This window comes from Tachysurus vachellii, chromosome 20 (genome assembly GCF_030014155.1).
Source record: "Tachysurus vachellii isolate PV-2020 chromosome 20, HZAU_Pvac_v1, whole genome shotgun sequence".
Classification (NCBI taxonomy): domain Eukaryota; kingdom Metazoa; phylum Chordata; class Actinopteri; order Siluriformes; family Bagridae; genus Tachysurus; species Tachysurus vachellii.
In genome coordinates this window covers 13,159,674-13,176,869 of record NC_083479.1, presented here as the reverse complement: position 1 = coordinate 13,176,869, position 17,196 = coordinate 13,159,674, and the positions used below count along the sequence as shown (strand labels likewise).

Sequence of the window (17,196 nt, the reverse complement as noted above, 5' to 3'; positions counted from 1 at the left end):
GAATTTTATTTACATTGGCAGCTCAGTGGTTAAGATATTAGAATACTGTTTGAACGGTCATGAGTGCATGAAATTGAATCATGACCTTGGGTACTGAACTCATACTGAACATACAGTAGCATGTTTTGTTATTCTGTTTGTGTGAATGTTGTTGTCTACACACTGGATATTTTTGCACTGAAAAAACACTATTTATCTTTCAGTGATTAAAGATTCCCTTTTTCTGACATAGAAGCACATAACAGCAACTCACCAAAAATGAATGTAAACACAGAGTGCTGTCATAGGTAGTAATTACCCAGGATTGTTTGGTATGTTAGTAGTAAGTTTGGAGGCAAGTGGACCACATAGTGATGACAAAAACAGTTGAACTCTGAGAGAGAGAAAGAGAAATGGATACTAGTTTCACATATTATAGACTAATATTTGCTTAATTGTCATCATTGTGAATGCATCCATTGAATATCCTTTAACATTACCATTAACATACAGTATTTACACTGATCTGTGCTGTTTCTGTTTATTGTCTTTTGTCCTGCACTGTCTTTCTGTCTTGTCTTGCACTGATTGCACCAGGTTGCACAGTTGCACTTTATGTATCTAGGACTAACTTACCTTAGCTCTGTCTTTGTTTTATGTAGCACCATGATCCTAGAGAAACGTTGTCTCATTTCACTGTGTACTGCAACAGCTATATATGGTTGAAATGACAACAAAAGCTTCTTGACTTGACTTAAACTGAACTGTCTTTGAAATCATATTTTTTACAGGCAGAACCTTCTGGAAATAATAATAACAATAATAATAATAATAATAATAATAATAATAATAATCTGGGGCTAAATTTTAAATATAAAAGGCTGCATATCTGTCAAAGAAGAAGCCTGGATTTTAGCAGAATTATTTCATGCTTAATAATAAAACCATTTTCACACTATGTGGCTTGTCTAGTATAAGTTGACAGCTTAATCTTATTACAGCAACATGCACTAGAGATTCATCTCTCTGCTTTTGTATCAGAAGGGATTTCTGATGAAGAATCAACATGATTAGTGTGAATTACATTTTAGCCTAATCTCAGGTTTAATCTGTGTGTAAAACCTGTCCTGTTAGTTTTTATTATGGTTACTTTAACAAGACATAACAGCTTCATTGTGTGTAAAAACTTTGTATAAACACGTTGAATTTTTTTTTTTTATGAAAATGCATTCGAATATAAAATATATTTATACTACGTTTATCATAGCACACATAAAAAGTTAATGGTTTTTCATGGTTTTGCATCACTTTTGCATATAAGTGATGCAAAAATGAGAAGAAAACAAAGTAAACGACAAAATATGCACTGAGAGAAAAATAGTATTTGGATCTTCTTTAATGAAACATTAACTTCAACACAAGCATAGCAGGTCAAACAGATATCCCATAATAAACCAGACCACGTGTAACGTGTGCGTTTTCCCGGTCTATGTACCACGTGCTGTAGCTCCAGCATTACGAACACTGCATTTGATATCATTTGAATTTTGTCTCGAGCGCTCAGTAAAAAAAACGTTGAGCTGCACCGGGATCCGTCATTGGACCGCCCGGGTCACGTGACCGCCCCATTCTGATAAGCGGCCATATTCGTCAAGCCCATTCTTTCATTCGTTTGCAGCACAAAGTAAGATATTTCTGTTAGCTTTGTTGATTTATTTTTCTTTAAATCATCACTGTTTTTCCGTCTTCCAGGTGCTGTGTGAAATACACGATGACTTAATGTTAACTTCGTGTTACTGCATGAATATTTAAGCTAATTTATTCGGTCGTTAGCTATCGGCTAAATATAACCGTTTTTCTAACCGTCGCGGTGCTAGCTGGAGTTAGCATTTTTAAGACCGGTTTTTCAGCGTCGTACGAATTCTTATAGTCCGAATAAAACCTAAGTATTTATTTACTTGTATTTCAGCTTTTTAGTTTACAATGGCGACCGCCACTTCCACCCCGGCCGGCCAGAGAATAAGCACCCGAGCGAGCAGCGGGACCCCTCTGAGCCCCACCAGGATCACCAGACTGCAGGAGAAAGAGGATCTCAGCAACCTCAACGACCGCCTGGCCACTTATATCGACAAAGTCCGGAGTCTCGAGTCAGAGAACAGTGTTCTTCACCTACAGATTTCTGAAAAGGAAGAGGTGAGGAGCCGGGAGCTGACCGGCCTCAAGTCTCTGTATGAGAACGAGCTCGCAGACGCGCGACGCTCTTTAGACGACACCGCTAAAGAACGAGCCAGGCTTCAGATCGAGCTGGGAAAACTCCGAACCGAGCATGATCAACTCCTGCAGAAGTGAGTCAACTCGCTTGTGCATGAGTTTGTTTGTTTGTTTATTTATTTACTTACTTACTTCCTTACCAAATCAATGAATGCAATTTCCTCCTCGTGCTTAAGACATTGTTTCAAAACGGCCCGCCATTTGTAACTCATTAGGAATATGGACGCTCAGCTAAGCGAATGTACCGAGTTTCTGTGTGATGCTCAATCTGGCACGACGTGACACGAGAGCTGGAATGAAATCCAAGTAACAGTCCAAACTTGACCTGGCTTTGTTGTAAGGAGAGAGTATGAGTGTAATTTGTGTGCATGTGATTTATTCATGGTGCGGTTCGAAGCCACGCGTTATTTAGCACGTTCTCAGGATGTTTTACACGTTTGAGTAAAAGCACTGGTAAAGTTTGGACATTTCCAAGTGCCACACCTTTTGCAGGATGTGGGGGAGGGGAATTTACCTCCAGCCACAAGCTAGTTGGAGTGGGAAGCTAAACACGAACTACATTTTATTCTAAAGAGTTTATTCTTGACACGTGGTTTGTTCTCGTGTAAGTACTTGCACGTTTTTAAAGTGGAGCCATACTGAAAGTTGCTTTGTCCATCCTTAGACCTTATTAACAGCATTAAACTTGGGTGCATTTTCACTGCTGAGCTTTGAGAAGAGAAATTTAGCCAACTTTTTGCTGTGGTTCAGGTCATTTTGTCCCAGATATAGTGTTGTAAAATGGTCAACAAAAATAATGTAGTAGGTGAATTTACTTGCTTTTACATGTTTTTTTTTTTTTTTAAACCCATGATGTCTTACACCTGCTGCTATGAGCATCCTCAGGCATGAAAACAGTTTTTGTGTATTTTTACTGTGCCCTGAAAACGGATGTATTCAAGAAGTTTCTGTCCTAGCTGATTATTTGATATGTCCTGCTGAAGGACACAGCTGGACTGTTTCATTTTGTCGGCATGTGATTGGGGTTTGTGTCTCTTCCTTTTCCTTTAACACGTCATGTCTAAGTGGCGTGGTTAGTCATGGGTTGGTGTCAGTAGAAGGCAGGGCTTATGGTAGTATATCTAGTAGTAAAAACGTTTCCTCTAGTGTGTTGGAAGTTTATCATATCCACACATTACACACTGGAGTCTGTTGCAAATTAGAGGGCAGCAAAGTGTCTTTTTGCTGAGTGCTTGATTCTGAATGTCTTGCTCCTTTCTGTTCAACAACAGCATCCAAGAAACACAAACAATATCAGTCAGAAAAAAGCACCTTAAAAAAAGCATGTTGTTTGATGACCTTTTAAAAAAGAGCAGTCAAATCTCAGATCATTGATTATTGTTCTTAACACTAATACTCTATGTATAATATTTAAGGAGTTTAGTCATTCTTGATGGTGCTTTTATTTAGCTTTATGTCCACTGGTGTAAGTGGCTAAGTTTTTACTATTAGAATAAAAGCCATACACACACAACCATACACTCCTTTCTGCTTTTATCTGGTGAACTGATTCATTGCCTAGGTAAACATTTAATCATCTCGTTTGCGCTGGTTGTTTGTAAGGCTTGTTTCGTCTTGTACAAGTGATTTTTTTTTTATTTTCTTAAATGTATATATTTCTATAATATATTCACACCAATAATACACTACACAGAAGTACACGTATTAGGGAACATGGTGAATTTAAAAAATGTGTTCCATGAAAGTTTGAGTATACTCATGGAAAAACCATAACCCTCTTACAGCAGACCTGTTACATTAACAATGAAAGTGAAGTATATTTATAATTGGGAAAAACCAAAAACCAGTATTCTATTACCATATCAAAACACACAGCCTGTGGCATATTCAAATGGTATCACGCATCCATGGATCTATTTTGCATATCAAATCACATCAATACATGTTGAGTAATGTTTGTAATTTTCTTTTATCATTTTAGCAATGTAATTATTGCTTTAGTAAACATGAGTAATGTTCATTTTCTGCTTCACTGTCATAAGTCTACAAGTGAAGTGAGAAATGTTGGTCAGTGAACTGAATTTCTGAAATTGAACTGAATTTACCACCAATTAGAATTGATCTGTGGCGCATATGGTATACAAGTCCAGTATGACACTAAGGCGCTTAGCTACTTCGTTTAATGCATATGGACTCACAGCTAGTCATTTGTCATTTATGCATCACCTATGCAAAACTATTCAACTCTCGTGATGAAGGCCAGTTTGCTTTTGTTTGAATGGTCGTCAGTCATTGAACACGTCACCCACAGAGTCAAGGCCCCATGCAGCTTTCTCCACCATTAGGAAACTCCATTTATCAGCCCAAGCTTTAACCTTAGCCCAGAAATGTGATCCTGAATTGGAGGAAGATGGCAGTAGTGCTCTTTCTGTGGGTGTTATCTTGTGACTTTATTTTGGCTCAATCTGAAATTTGACGCCCAAGCTTTTGGATGCCAAGCTGAATTCTCGAATCAGCTGTGTGTAATTTGTAATATTGGACTGTCCTACAGCATGTTGTAAAGAGTATAGTGCAGGGTTTTGGTGCTGGGAAATTCAGCTGTCTTTTACATCAGCTGTCTTTTTAAAACCCCGATTCAGCCACTGGATCAATTTCTTAAACGACAAAGATAACTCGCACCATAGTCTGTATTACCTCAACGGTTAAATCCTGACTGTTTTTATGAATCTACTTTTATTAAAAGCTAAATTGTTTTTGGGGCGATTCTGGAAAGGAAAGCCTTTTGAGACCAAGAGTGTGCTGACTGAATAATATGGACTGATGTGAGAGATTAAGTTGATTGACTGAAACATAAAGAACCCTCTTACCATCTGTTCCTAAGAAAGTCACACAGACTCCCTTTATCTGCACCTCGCATCTGCACGTGTGCCATGTACTCTTAAGAAGTGTGTGTGTTGCCGTCTGTGAATAAATCCTCTCTGCTTAGCATGCTAAAATAATAATGGTAAACGGATGGGGAACTCTCTGAAATCAAGTGCAGAATGTAAAAAAAATCAGCATGTTTGCATTAGCAGAGATTTTCCATATGGTCTAATGAGCAAGGCTTTTCGTGCCTTTACGTCACTGTGGTTTGAGTGACGTGACAGATGTCTGCCAGCTGTCCATTTCCTACTGAGAAGTGTCTCTTTGTCCAGGTTGAACTGGGAGGATGCATTTGCTACTGAAAGTTTTATGGAGTTAATAATCATTGCTGTAATTGTTGGTAAGGCTGTTCTAAGTGACCCATGTGTAGTAACAGATGGACCTTGTTTTTGGGGATATGCAAGCTGTGAATGTTGTCGTTTTAAGGAGTCTGTTTCACATGAAGCATATTGAAATTCAAAATTCAGCCTGTTTTCTTCTGGCCCAAATGTTCTGACTAGAGAAAGACCATTTGCTTTGGTCATTTGTGTGTATGTGTATATGTGTGTGTAATATTAAAATATATATATATATATAAATAATATACATACATACATACACACACACACACACACACACACACACACACACACGTGTGTCTATCTAGTCGCTGTCGGGCGGAAACCTTGTCCAAATTTGGTCAATTTCATATTTTTTCACATATCGATGCTATTGGTCAGTCCCCACGTGGGTCTGTTATTTTTACAAGTTATTAACCAATCTCAAGTCTTGAAAATAGCTTGAGCGCAAATCTCATAACTCCATTGGACACTTCAACTGTCCACCTCTTCCTCACTCCGCGGGAGAGATTTGCGGCATATTTCTCCTTAATAAGAGTCGCAACGAATCAACACGTCTTCTGAGGTAAATGTCTTCAAAACACTGGGCTCAAAGAAAACAAAAAATCTTGACCCCCACTAGTTCTGGTACTCGTCTGAGGACAGGAATTTAGCGCAAGACAATCCACTGCAATGCGGACTAAACCCTGTGCACTGCAGATAAGGTACGGCGTTTTTTTTCTTCCTGAAACATAACGGTTTTGGAGATACGAGGATTCTGGCTGACAGCGTAAATAAAATAAAATAAAATAAAATAAATAAATAAATATATAATATATACACACACACATGTACATGCACACACACACTCACTCACTCACTCACTCACTGGCCACTTTATTAGGTGCACCTTACCGGGATGGACCCACTTTTGCCTTCAGAACTGCCTTAATCCTTCGGGGCATAGATTCAACAAGGTACTGGAAACATTCCTCAGAGATTTTGGTCCATATTGACTTGATAGCATCACGCAGTTGCTGAAGATTTGTCGGCTGCACATCCATGATGCGAATCTCCCATTCCACCACATCCCAAAGGTGCTCTATTGGACTGAGATCTGGTGACTGCGGAGGCCTTTTGAGTACACTGAACTCATTGTCATGTTCAAGAAACCAGTCTGAGATGATTTGCGCTTTATGACATGGAGCGTTATCCTGCTGTTATCAGAAGATGGGTACACTGTGGTCATAAAGGGATGGACATGGTCAGCAACAATACTCAGGTAGGCATCTCAGAAAGGCAACAGTAACTGAAATAACCACTCGTTACAACCGCGGTATGCAGAAGAGCATCTCTGAGCTATCACCTCGAACCAGTCTGGCCATTCTCCTCTGACCTCTGGCATCAACAGAACTGCCGCTCACTGGATGTTTTCTCTTTTTCGGACCATTCTCTGTAAACCCTAGAGATGGTTGTGCGTGAAAATCCCAGTAGATCAGCAGTTTCTGAAATACTCAGACCAGCTCGTCTGGCACCAACAACCATGCCACGTTCAAAGTCACTTAAATCACCTTTCTTCCCCATTCTGACGCTCGGTTTGAACTGCAGCAGATCATCTTGACCATGTCTGCATGCCTAAATGCTTTGAGTTGCTGCCATGTGATTGGCTGATTAGAAATTTGCGTTAACGAGCAGTTGGACAAGTGTACCTAATAAAGTGGCGTGTGTGTGTGTGTGTGTATAAATATATATGCGTGTGTGTATGTATATTAAGCCTAGTAACTAGTTTTAGGCAATGAAATCCTGCAGGTGATCACTGAAAAATGTGCATCCTGGACCCTAAAATTGTTCATTGACCTCACAGCACATTCTTGCTAATCAGTGTCCTGAGGTCAAATTCAGCATGATCACATGGCACAGTAACTAGTTCTACTAGTGATTGGTGTTTGAATTCTTTCAGCTGTGTTCAGAATTCCTGACATACCATGCATTTTGTTTCACTAAGCTTGTGCTTCATTACCTATTTGTACCTTGTGCCTAAAAGCTCACACATACACACGGTCACACCAAGTTTAACGCCCATTAGCTCCTCGGGTCAGTCGTCTAAAGTGTCGGCAGTTTGGTGAGAGCAATTACTAGTCATGTGCTGGTATTTGCTCTTTCTATCATAAGCCTGTAATAATCTGTGGTGATTGTCAAGCATTCATGAGGTCTTTGAGCAGGGATCGTTGCCTGAGAGCTGTAATTTCTTTCTATGGTTCTCATGTTAGAAACAGGATTTTGCTCTTGTACCAAATCTATGGAAAATGTACTGTATTGTATTCATACTATGGGTGGTGCAATTAGCATTCGACATCTAGCTTGTCTCTGATTTTTTATTTTTTTTTTAATATGCATCATAGCATATGAGATTAAATTTGAAGCGCTGTGTGTGTGTGTGTGTGTGTGTGTGTGTGTGTTCTTTCTGTCTGGGTCCACAAAACAGGAAACGGATAATTCACACTTTATTGCAAACATGGAGCAATAACGTGAACAATGGGAGTGAAGAATGTAATGTTAAACCTTTGTTAAACTTTCATGTTGCTTGACATGCCCACATCTAGCTGGTGATGGTCATAGTCACTCATGTTCCCAGAAATCAGCAGCTCTTATTGGAAAAATGAATAATGTTGGATCCCGTTTTTCAGTGTCACTGTATGGTTTCTTGCACATTACCCTCATATACAGAACACCTGCAAAAGCTTGTTTCTTTTCTCCATTTTTGGTATGCATCTCAAATGGAAGGTTTACTCATGTCTTATATGTAATGTAGACTTTACACAGATCTGTATGCTGTGTTCCCTTGAGCCATTTACAGGAAGGACTGCCACAAATATGTCTACAAGAATCTATTTCCTGTCAATGTATGAGTAGCATTTTGTGTGTGAATTCTTTTCATTCATCCTCTGGAATGAATAAAATGTCTGTTACGAATCGAAGCCTGTCAGACTCTGGACATATCAACTTTGAGCCAGGGATATTTTCCTAATAAATAAAGACACAAATTTTTATATATTTTTATAAATTTAAATTACTATAATTTGGCTTGAAGACCTACTTAAAATTATTCATTAATTGTACATCAGAGAAATATTTGGATTTAGATATTATTGCCCTTTTTACCAACAGAGAATTAACTTGTACTTGTAAGGTCAGGTTTTTGTCTTAAGGTTTTTTGTGAGTTAGAGGTGCTCTTGAAACATGATTGTTAGTTATCATGGAGTGCCTTGTTTGTTAGTTTAGTTTCCGACCTTCACCCTTGACCTGATGCTCTCGCTTATCATTAACTTTTAAAACCATTCCATATCTGCAGCTAGTGATTTTGTTTTGCAAAATGTGCCCTTATGTCTTCAGTTACTGATATGCTGTGTATTTGATTTATAGCTATTCTAAAAAGGACTCAGACCTGGCTGGATGTCAGGCCCGGCTGAAGGATTTGGAGGCATTATTGAACACTAAGGAGGCCAGTCTGGCCACAGCCTATTCTGAGAAGAAAGGCCTTGAGGCCATGCTAACAGATCTGCAAGCCCAGATCCAGGAGGTACACTTTTCCTTTTACCTTTTATTTATTTACCTTTTTTTTTTTTTTTTAGCAATTGTATTAATGCTGGCATGTGAGCTCCTAGCTAATGTCACCTTCACATCTGTTGTGTTTAGCTGGAGGCCGGATTGGTTTCAGCTAAGAAGCAGCTGGGAGAGGAGACTCTGCTGAGGGTGGATGTGGAGAACCGCTACCAGAGCCTGGTAGAGGAACTTGAGTTCCGCAAAAACATGTTCGAAGAGGTAAACAAGGTTTTAGTTTTTGAACCCAATTTGCCCTTTCTACTTTTCCCTCTCCCAATTAGCATAGTTTTCATTACTTTTAATATTAAAATTTTTTTTGTCTGAACCTGATCCAAGCATCATTAATGACTCAGACTTTTGTTGCTTTTTTTTAATTGGCTCAGTCTTGCATGCAGTTGGTTCAAATGGAAGTGCTGATGCCATCTTGCCTTAGCAGTATGAATAAATTCACAGCCAGCAGGATGTTCATGGTCCTGAAAATGTGCTATGCTGTAGACAGATAACATCAACTAAATGCATTGAAAGGAGTTAACAGATTGTAACTGCCCACACACCCAGGTGTTGAAAAGCTACCTAATAAAGGAGGTTGAATGATGGTACTGGCTAACCAGAACCATAGAGCTGCAGCAATAAAAACACCACTAGACACGGTTTCTTTTTTTGCTGCCGGAGATGAGCACACACCAGTGTAAAGAGTGTCGGACGATTTAAAAACATTGACGATACAGTTTCCTTCCTTGGGTAGTCATCTTCTAAAGAATTTGTGACCGTATTTCCTATGCATTCCGACTAGAAGTTTCAATGAAGCAAAAGTGAATTTGTTTTAAATAAGATGTTGTTACAGCAACACAACCTGAGAAATCCAGCTCAGATCCTTGCACAATAGATTACTAATACTCGTGTATGGTGTATGCACGTTTCCAAAAACAATTGATCATGTTCTGACAAATTAAAGTATTAGTCATATATGAACATGTATGGCTATTGTAAAATATGCTGCGCTTTGCTGTTCCTTGCCTGGCTCACAGGAAATTAAGGACACCCGGCGCAGGCATGAGACCCGTCTGGTTGAAGTGGACTCCGGTCGCCAGAGTGAGTACGAGTTCAAGCTTGCTCAGGCCCTGGCAGACATGAGGCAACAGCATGATGATCAAGTAAAACTCTACAAGGAAGAGATGGAGCAGACTTATGTGGCCAAGGTGCGGCTCAGTAATTTCTCATGAATTTATAACTCATCCACTCAGATAATCTGAACGGATGTCTGTCACTTTTCATAAGTATTTTTTGATTTTGTTTATGGAGATGTGTGTAGGAATTATTAGAGCAAGTATCATGACTTTTTAATATGTAGAATTCAATAAAGGATGTCACACCTTGTGTTGCAATGTGCTCGCATGTAGCAGAAGTGATGAGTTCTAAAAGCATTTCAGCTTGCACCAAGAGTCTTGCTCAACTCAGGTTTTTTGCCATCCCTCTAACCCCTGATTTTGCAAACGTGTTAAATCTGGTCCTACAGCGATTATCATTAAACACAGAATGGTTATAATGTCTTAAAATAATTGATTTAAAAATACTTTTAAGACTAATTTACAAAGTCAATTTACTGTAAATATTGCAGATATTTGCAAATATTGAAGATTATTTATGGGGTTTTTATTTATTAAATTTGTCAGTAAACCGTGACACTGTGTATATACACGCAACAAAACTTTTTTTTTTTTTTTTTTCTCACACCTCCTGTGAATGTGTCGCACTTCCTTCCAGCCTCTCATAAGATGCTGTTTTTAGTTCCTCTTCACATAAAGTTTAAGCTTTCTTTCCATGTGCTGGTTGTATTGAGCTATCCTGTGTGTGTTTTCAGCTGGAGAACGTACGTCTGTCTTCGGAGATGAACAGCAGTTCAGCAAGCATGGCACGGGAAGAGCTGAAGGAATCTATTATGAGAGTTGAGAGTCTGTCAGCTCAGCTGGCCAGCTTGCAGAAGGAGGTACATATTCCTTTAAACACACTTCTGCTGTTGCTGCTGGGATACTTTCATTATATTGATGGGGTGGGCTGTAAAACTTTTAATGATGTATGTTTTATTGATTGGTAAAACAAAGGTTGTGAAAAATCTGACATTGGTTTAAGTTGCAATGTGCAAAACAGTGTGTCGGGGTTCAGCAGCTAGAGTGAATTTCCTGTTTATTATGTACAGCTGCTTCAAGACACTTGAAGACTAACAAACCTTTGTAAATCTTAAGAAGAACAGTCTGTCTTACATCATTCGTCAAGTTGTTTTCAAAAATTATATTTTTAGTTGGTGTTTTCTCTTTTTCCAGATATGTTTAGGTATTTTTATTTTATGCTTGATCAGTTTTAAAGGTGTGGTCTTCAAAATAAGTGTTACTGGACAGTTTAAAGATGCTTGAACAAGAAAACTACTGACATATTTTAATGAAGTGGATCAGATATTAAATTGGTCTGCATTTACACTTTTTGCTGACCAGAGCAAAACAGAGCTGTCTCTTTTTTATAAAAAGCAACTTGCAAGCCATGTGTTGGCATCAACAGAATACATATTCTGTGTTCTTGCTGGGATTAAAAAAAGAAAAGCTAAATGGTTCTATAAAATGTTTTTCAGAACTTGATTGACACACACACATAAATACTTGAACCACACTGTGATGTCTATAATGTGCTTCAGCAGTGTAAGGCTTATTGTACTAGGCAGGAAAGAGAGACAGGAGCGACAGCAGCTGCACAGTAGGAGAAGTGAAACAGGAGCAGGTAAACGAGTGGAAAGAAGAGCAGTGTGGACAAGGGAGGTAGATGATAGATGGAAAAGTCGTGAATGTGTTTATAGGCAGGCTGCATGTGATCACTACTACTAGGGTATGAATTTTAGTTGACAATTTCTTGTCGGTCTTCTCTTTCCTTTATTCTCTCATGTCTTCTGTGTTTATTCAAATAGACACGTGGCTGGCAGGATCGCATCAGTGACCTGGAGGCTGCTCTGGCCCATGAGAAGGATCTGAGCCGCAAGATACTGGCTGATAAAGAGCGTGAGATCGCGGAGATCCGAGCCAAGATGCAGCAGCAGCTTGAAGAGTATGAGCAGCTGCTGGATGTCAAACTGGCCTTGGACATGGAGATCAATGCTTACAGGAAGCTACTAGAGGGCGAGGAGGAGAGGTAAAATTCTCATGCCCTTATGTTTATGCAGAATGTTTCAGAGCTGATGGAGTGTGGTAGGCTCACCTCCACTGAACATGAATAATTATTTTCCTTCCTTTTTATGCTCTTTTCTTTAGATTGAAGCTTTCTCCCAGCCCGTCGTCTCGTGTGACCGTGTCTCGAGCCTCGTCTAGCCGCAGCGTTCGCACCACACGTGGGAAGAGGAAGCGTGTGGATGTGGAGGAGTCAGAGGCCAGCAGCAGTGTCAGCATTGCCCACTCAGCCTCTGCCACTGGCAACGTCTGCATCGATGAACTGGACGTGGATGGCAAGTTCATCCGTCTGCAGAACAACTCCGATCAGGTCAGAGACCACAAGGAAACTTATTCCTAATTATTCATACATTTTGTGATGCTTATGTAAGATCTTTGGGTTTTGTAGGACCAGGCAATGGTAGGGTTTGAGCTGACCAGAATTATTGGAGAAACTTCTGCTACCTACAAGTTTACTCCCAAATATGTCCTGAAGGCAGGACAGAAAGTCACAGTAAGTTCCTAGATTTGATTTTTAATGATCTTGTAGTTGGTTGTAGTTTATGCAGTTGTCATTTCCTGAAATTGACTTGCTTTAAAGTGCATTACTGTCTGTTGTAGATCTGGGCATCTAATGCAGGTGTGAGCTCCAGCCCTCCCAATGACCTCGTCTGGAAGAACCAGAACTCGTGGGGCACTGGCGAGAACATCAAGGTTGTCTTGACCAACCCAGAGGGAGAGGTGAGAAATTACATTCCAAAAAATCTTCTCTTGGAATTAGACTTTACAAACCAGTGTCTGTCATGCTGTTTGCAGGAAGTCGCTGTAAGGAGTACAGTATTCAAAACTGCCACAGTAACAGAGGAAGAGGATGATGAGGGAGTGGAGGCCATTGAGGAAGAACTCTTCCTTCAGCACGTAAGATGCAGTGTCTAGCCTTATGACCATATATAACATGTTAGAATGATTGCAAAGCATGGGCATGTTCGCAAGAACATTTTTGTAACTTCGCTTCCTTTGAGTGTGCTATAGTCTTGGTGGAGTTTTCTGTATTCTCCTCATGTCCACCTGTTTCTTACTGTCAGTAAGACAGTGTGTATTCATTCTTACTATCATTGCAGAGTTCCCAGGATAGGCTTTGTATTCACAATCTTGACTCAGATAACTCCCTGAAAGATTACTTAATTATTTGCTAAAAATATGATGATTTTTGTAGAAAGAAAATGAGTGCAGTCCATAAGGATTTTTGATGGCAGTTTAGGCAATCCTACTTTAGTGCTTTCCTGAAATGAATCAGATTTCTATGTACGTTTGTCCTTTTTTGTATTGTAACTTGTCTCCTGAATGCAAAAAAAATCGTATTTTCTGTGTTCTGAAATGAACTTAAAAAGCTTTCTTTGGAAAGTTGTGGTTGGTTGTGTAGATTCACATAATTCTACACTTTCCTCTTGAATTCTGGATCGATTCTAGTTTTTGCATGTCTGACAAAATGTTGGTCCTCCTCTTCAGTGTACTGATGATTTGCACTTAATGCTTTGACAGGGAGAACCACAAAGAGAGGGTGCCAAGAGAGGCTGCTTGATCATGTGAGAGCAGTAACACTACACACCACCCAACTCTTCCACTACAGCCAGGTTCAGCTGCCAACTCTACAACCACCTCAGAACTATTTTTGTATCACTTCTGTATAATAAACCAAGTGAAGTTTTTTTTTTTTATTATTATTATTTTTTTATTTCTCTTTGGTTTTAATGGATTGTAAACCTTTTTGGTACATTTCTATTTCAATTTTATATGTGAATTCATAAATGCTTCACAACTTTCTATGTACCAAAATCTAGCGATCAGTGGAGGACTGTAGTGATTCTGAGAGCTCAGTGAGAAGTAGGCAGCTTTTGCAAAATTACTAAGTCCTTCAGGTGCTGTGATCTTACCTTTAATTTGTGGATCTTCAAACATAGCATTTTAAGGGTCTCTTTATAGAAAAGTTATAATTTTATACTAGTTTTGTAGTTTTTAGTCAGTCACGTCTTGTGTATAATGGAATGTAGACTAAATTTACACATTGAAGGTAAAAACAGGATGATTTCCTATATCAGTTTTAAAGAGCAGGCTGCTGGATATAATCGAACTGCTGGTTCTTAAACTCAAGGACTGTTTGAAATGCAATGCACCATAAGGTGTCAGTCTAGAGTCAAATTTGTTATTGGTGTCTTTTTTCCCTTTTGAATACTGATTAGGTGATGTAGACTGGGCCAGGTTTTTTCTACTCTTGACTGTGCCAGCATGCTAACTTGATCCAAGGAATTACTCCCTAGCAGATACATGTAACTGAAGTTTGAGAAGAAACGTGGAGACTAGCATAATGTTCTTGAGCTAATCTTTGCCATCAGTGTATGTAAGGAGTCTGTAAATTGGCTACATATCTCTCAAGACAAGACACTAAAGCAGTAGATTGTACTGGTGTCATTTATATTTAATTACCTCTTAAGAATTAGCCTTGGGTGAACTTGCTTATTTTATTCCAGTTTGTTCCTCTTATCTAACTCTGAATGAATAGTCGTATGCCTATATTTTGCTTTCATTTTAACCTTGAGTAGATTTGTGGGTTGTCTTTCATGTCACTTGCATGCTTTTGCTCTAATCTTTACCGTTTGTAAGGCAAAATAAAATTTTGTTGTATTTTCTATATTGTCTGTCTGCCTTTTTTCCCCTTGCCCTAAAATCTTAGTTCTATGAAAAACCTATAGATTCTATTCTATCAAATGGCTTTTGAATTCCTTCTTTTTGTTTGGAATATAAGTAAATGAGAGGCTTGAATTCCTTCACTTGTAGCATTGAGCGGATAATTTGTTACAACACATTGGGTTCATCTGCTGGTTTGTAGATTCACTGGCAGATTTGCCTTGGTTAAAAAACACCACCATTAACATGAAGTGAGCCTAACACTAGACCACTAGGTGGTGGTGGTGGTGTGTGTGTGTGTGTGTGTGTGTGTGTGTGTGTGTTCTGCCTGAGAACATGATTCTCCTATGATCTCCTGGATAAGGTTTTCTAAATGTTTGTTTGTTGGATTTACATGGAATTATTTAATCTTAACCAGCAGATGATTCGATTAAACGTTGGAATTGAACCAAACTGGGGAAAAGTTCAGGCAAGGTCAAATTATAAAGGAGGCATCTCTGTGCAGTCAGTATCAAGTTTTACTTGTTGATTTAGAATTGTTTCTGGGAGATTTAGATCTTGATAACTAAGATCTGGAACTAGCATGGCTTGTGTAATGTATTTCAAACCTTTGGGAACATGATCCTGGTATGTTTGTGTTTCATAGCTGAACCTAATACAGTGGGGCTTTGTGGGTGTGGTTTATTTATTGTTCAGTATCAGGAAATATTTATTTATTAATATATGAATTTATTATTGAACATCTATCTGACCTTTTCTATTGTTGATCCACAAAGACAATTAAGCATTGATTTGGAGAAAGTTATGCTCTGTTCATTGCCTCTAAATATTTAAAAACAAAACAAAAAACCTGATACTAAGGAATTTGTTTAGTGCCCATTACACCACGTTTGCTGAGTGTCTCTAAATTTCCAAAAAAAAGTGTGAGGAACAAAATGAAGAGATCTTTCTTTTACATTTTTCACAAATTCTTTTTGAAGATTATGCAGGGTCTTTGTCAGTCTGATGCATTTTGATGTGTCGTGAAGTTTAATCATTATGCCTGACTTTCAAGGGCAATTATTTCTGAGCAAAAAGTCAGTGGCAGAAAAAATTATTTTAAATATTATAGTATAGCTTAAGCTGAATTCCCTCCACACGTCTTTTAATGGACCGGACACATTACACTACAGCTGATATGAGCAGGTGGCACATTCCCCAGTTTAAGGAAGGACGTCTGTTTTACTCCATGAGGGTCTCATTAGTGATTTTAATGCAGTAAACACTTGTTTGGATTAGGAGACCAGTGTTGATTTTTGATTACAGTCCAGCATAGAAAAAAAAGCATGATGATTAATTTAATCTGCACTCTGGGCAATAACTCCTAGCAGGATTCATATAAGATTGATACAGGTGGAGGTAAAGTAATGAAATGGTGTCATGTAGAAAGCAATTAAAATTTAATTATGTGAAAAAGTCATGAGTCTTCAACTTACACTTATGGTGGAAAATTGAACAACAATTAATTTTTAACACAATCACTTGTACCTAAGATGGTTATAAAGACTATAGGCTCATACTGTTTTATGTCCTTTTAACACACTTGGTGCTGTTTTGAATTTCTGTGTAATTTTGTGTACAGCTGGAGAAGAGTAATTATTTATGTTGGCACTATCCGGTGTCCCACACAAGCGGACAGGTTTTCATCCTGTCAAGTTTTCTTCATTTCATCCCAGAGTTTTTCTTCACCATTGTTCCTTCTGGCTTTCTCATTACAGATCTAAAAATAAATTTGCATCTGGATTTCTATAATGCTGCTTTGTGATGATGGATATTATTCCAAGTGCTATACAAATAAAATGTAATTAAACAATTTAATTCCTATGAAAGAAAAAGCAGCAAACTGTTAATGGGTTCATATTCATTAAGAAAGTGGAATTTAAAATGTTTTTGGCAGAGACCCCTATACATCTGTTCAGTTTTCTGTATTACGCTCCATAACAGTCATTTTATTGCCTATTATTCATTCCAGTTTTCACTTTCTAACATCTGTGTCTATAGATTACTCCATAATGCTATGAACACTGCAGGTGCTGTTACTACTTACATCGTTACTATGAAATAATCTTTTTTTATGCTTTACTTTAAATTAAGTCTATTTCAAATCCACCCGGCTTCTTTCAATATGTACTTTCTCCCTGTTCCCTAAAGTTTAGGACACTGGAACTTTTTCTTCCCCGTATAGATCATAC

At 38.5% G+C, this 17,196-nt stretch overlaps 1 protein-coding gene across 1 annotated transcript; it reads left to right on the top strand.

The window, feature by feature from the left end:
* Nucleotides 1-1,533: 1,533 nt before the first annotated feature.
* lmnb1 (lamin B1) lies at nt 1,534-14,967 on the top strand. The gene is made up of 12 exons (XM_060896034.1): nt 1,534-1,663; nt 1,949-2,324; nt 8,913-9,069; nt 9,186-9,311; nt 10,121-10,291; nt 10,954-11,079; nt 12,046-12,266; nt 12,386-12,611; nt 12,690-12,794; nt 12,902-13,021; nt 13,097-13,198; nt 13,823-14,967. Exons 2-12 carry the CDS (start codon nt 1,963-1,965, stop codon nt 13,868-13,870), a joined length of 1,764 nt encoding a protein of 587 aa, XP_060752017.1. The 5' UTR covers nt 1,534-1,663; nt 1,949-1,962; the 3' UTR covers nt 13,871-14,967.
* The last annotated feature ends 2,229 nt before the right edge of the window (nt 14,968-17,196 follow it).

Bases quoted from the DNA above. Each gene is read 5' to 3' on its own strand.
- lmnb1 (XM_060896034.1), top strand. From the start codon at position 1,963: ATGGCGACCGCCACTTCCACCCCGGCCGGCCAGAGAATAAGCACCCGA. The intron at 12,795-12,901 runs GTAAGTTCCTAG...TGTCTGTTGTAG, and splicing joins AGGCAGGACAGAAAGTCACA to ATCTGGGCATCTAATGCAGG. The intron at 13,022-13,096 runs GTGAGAAATTAC...TGCTGTTTGCAG, and splicing joins TGACCAACCCAGAGGGAGAG to GAAGTCGCTGTAAGGAGTAC.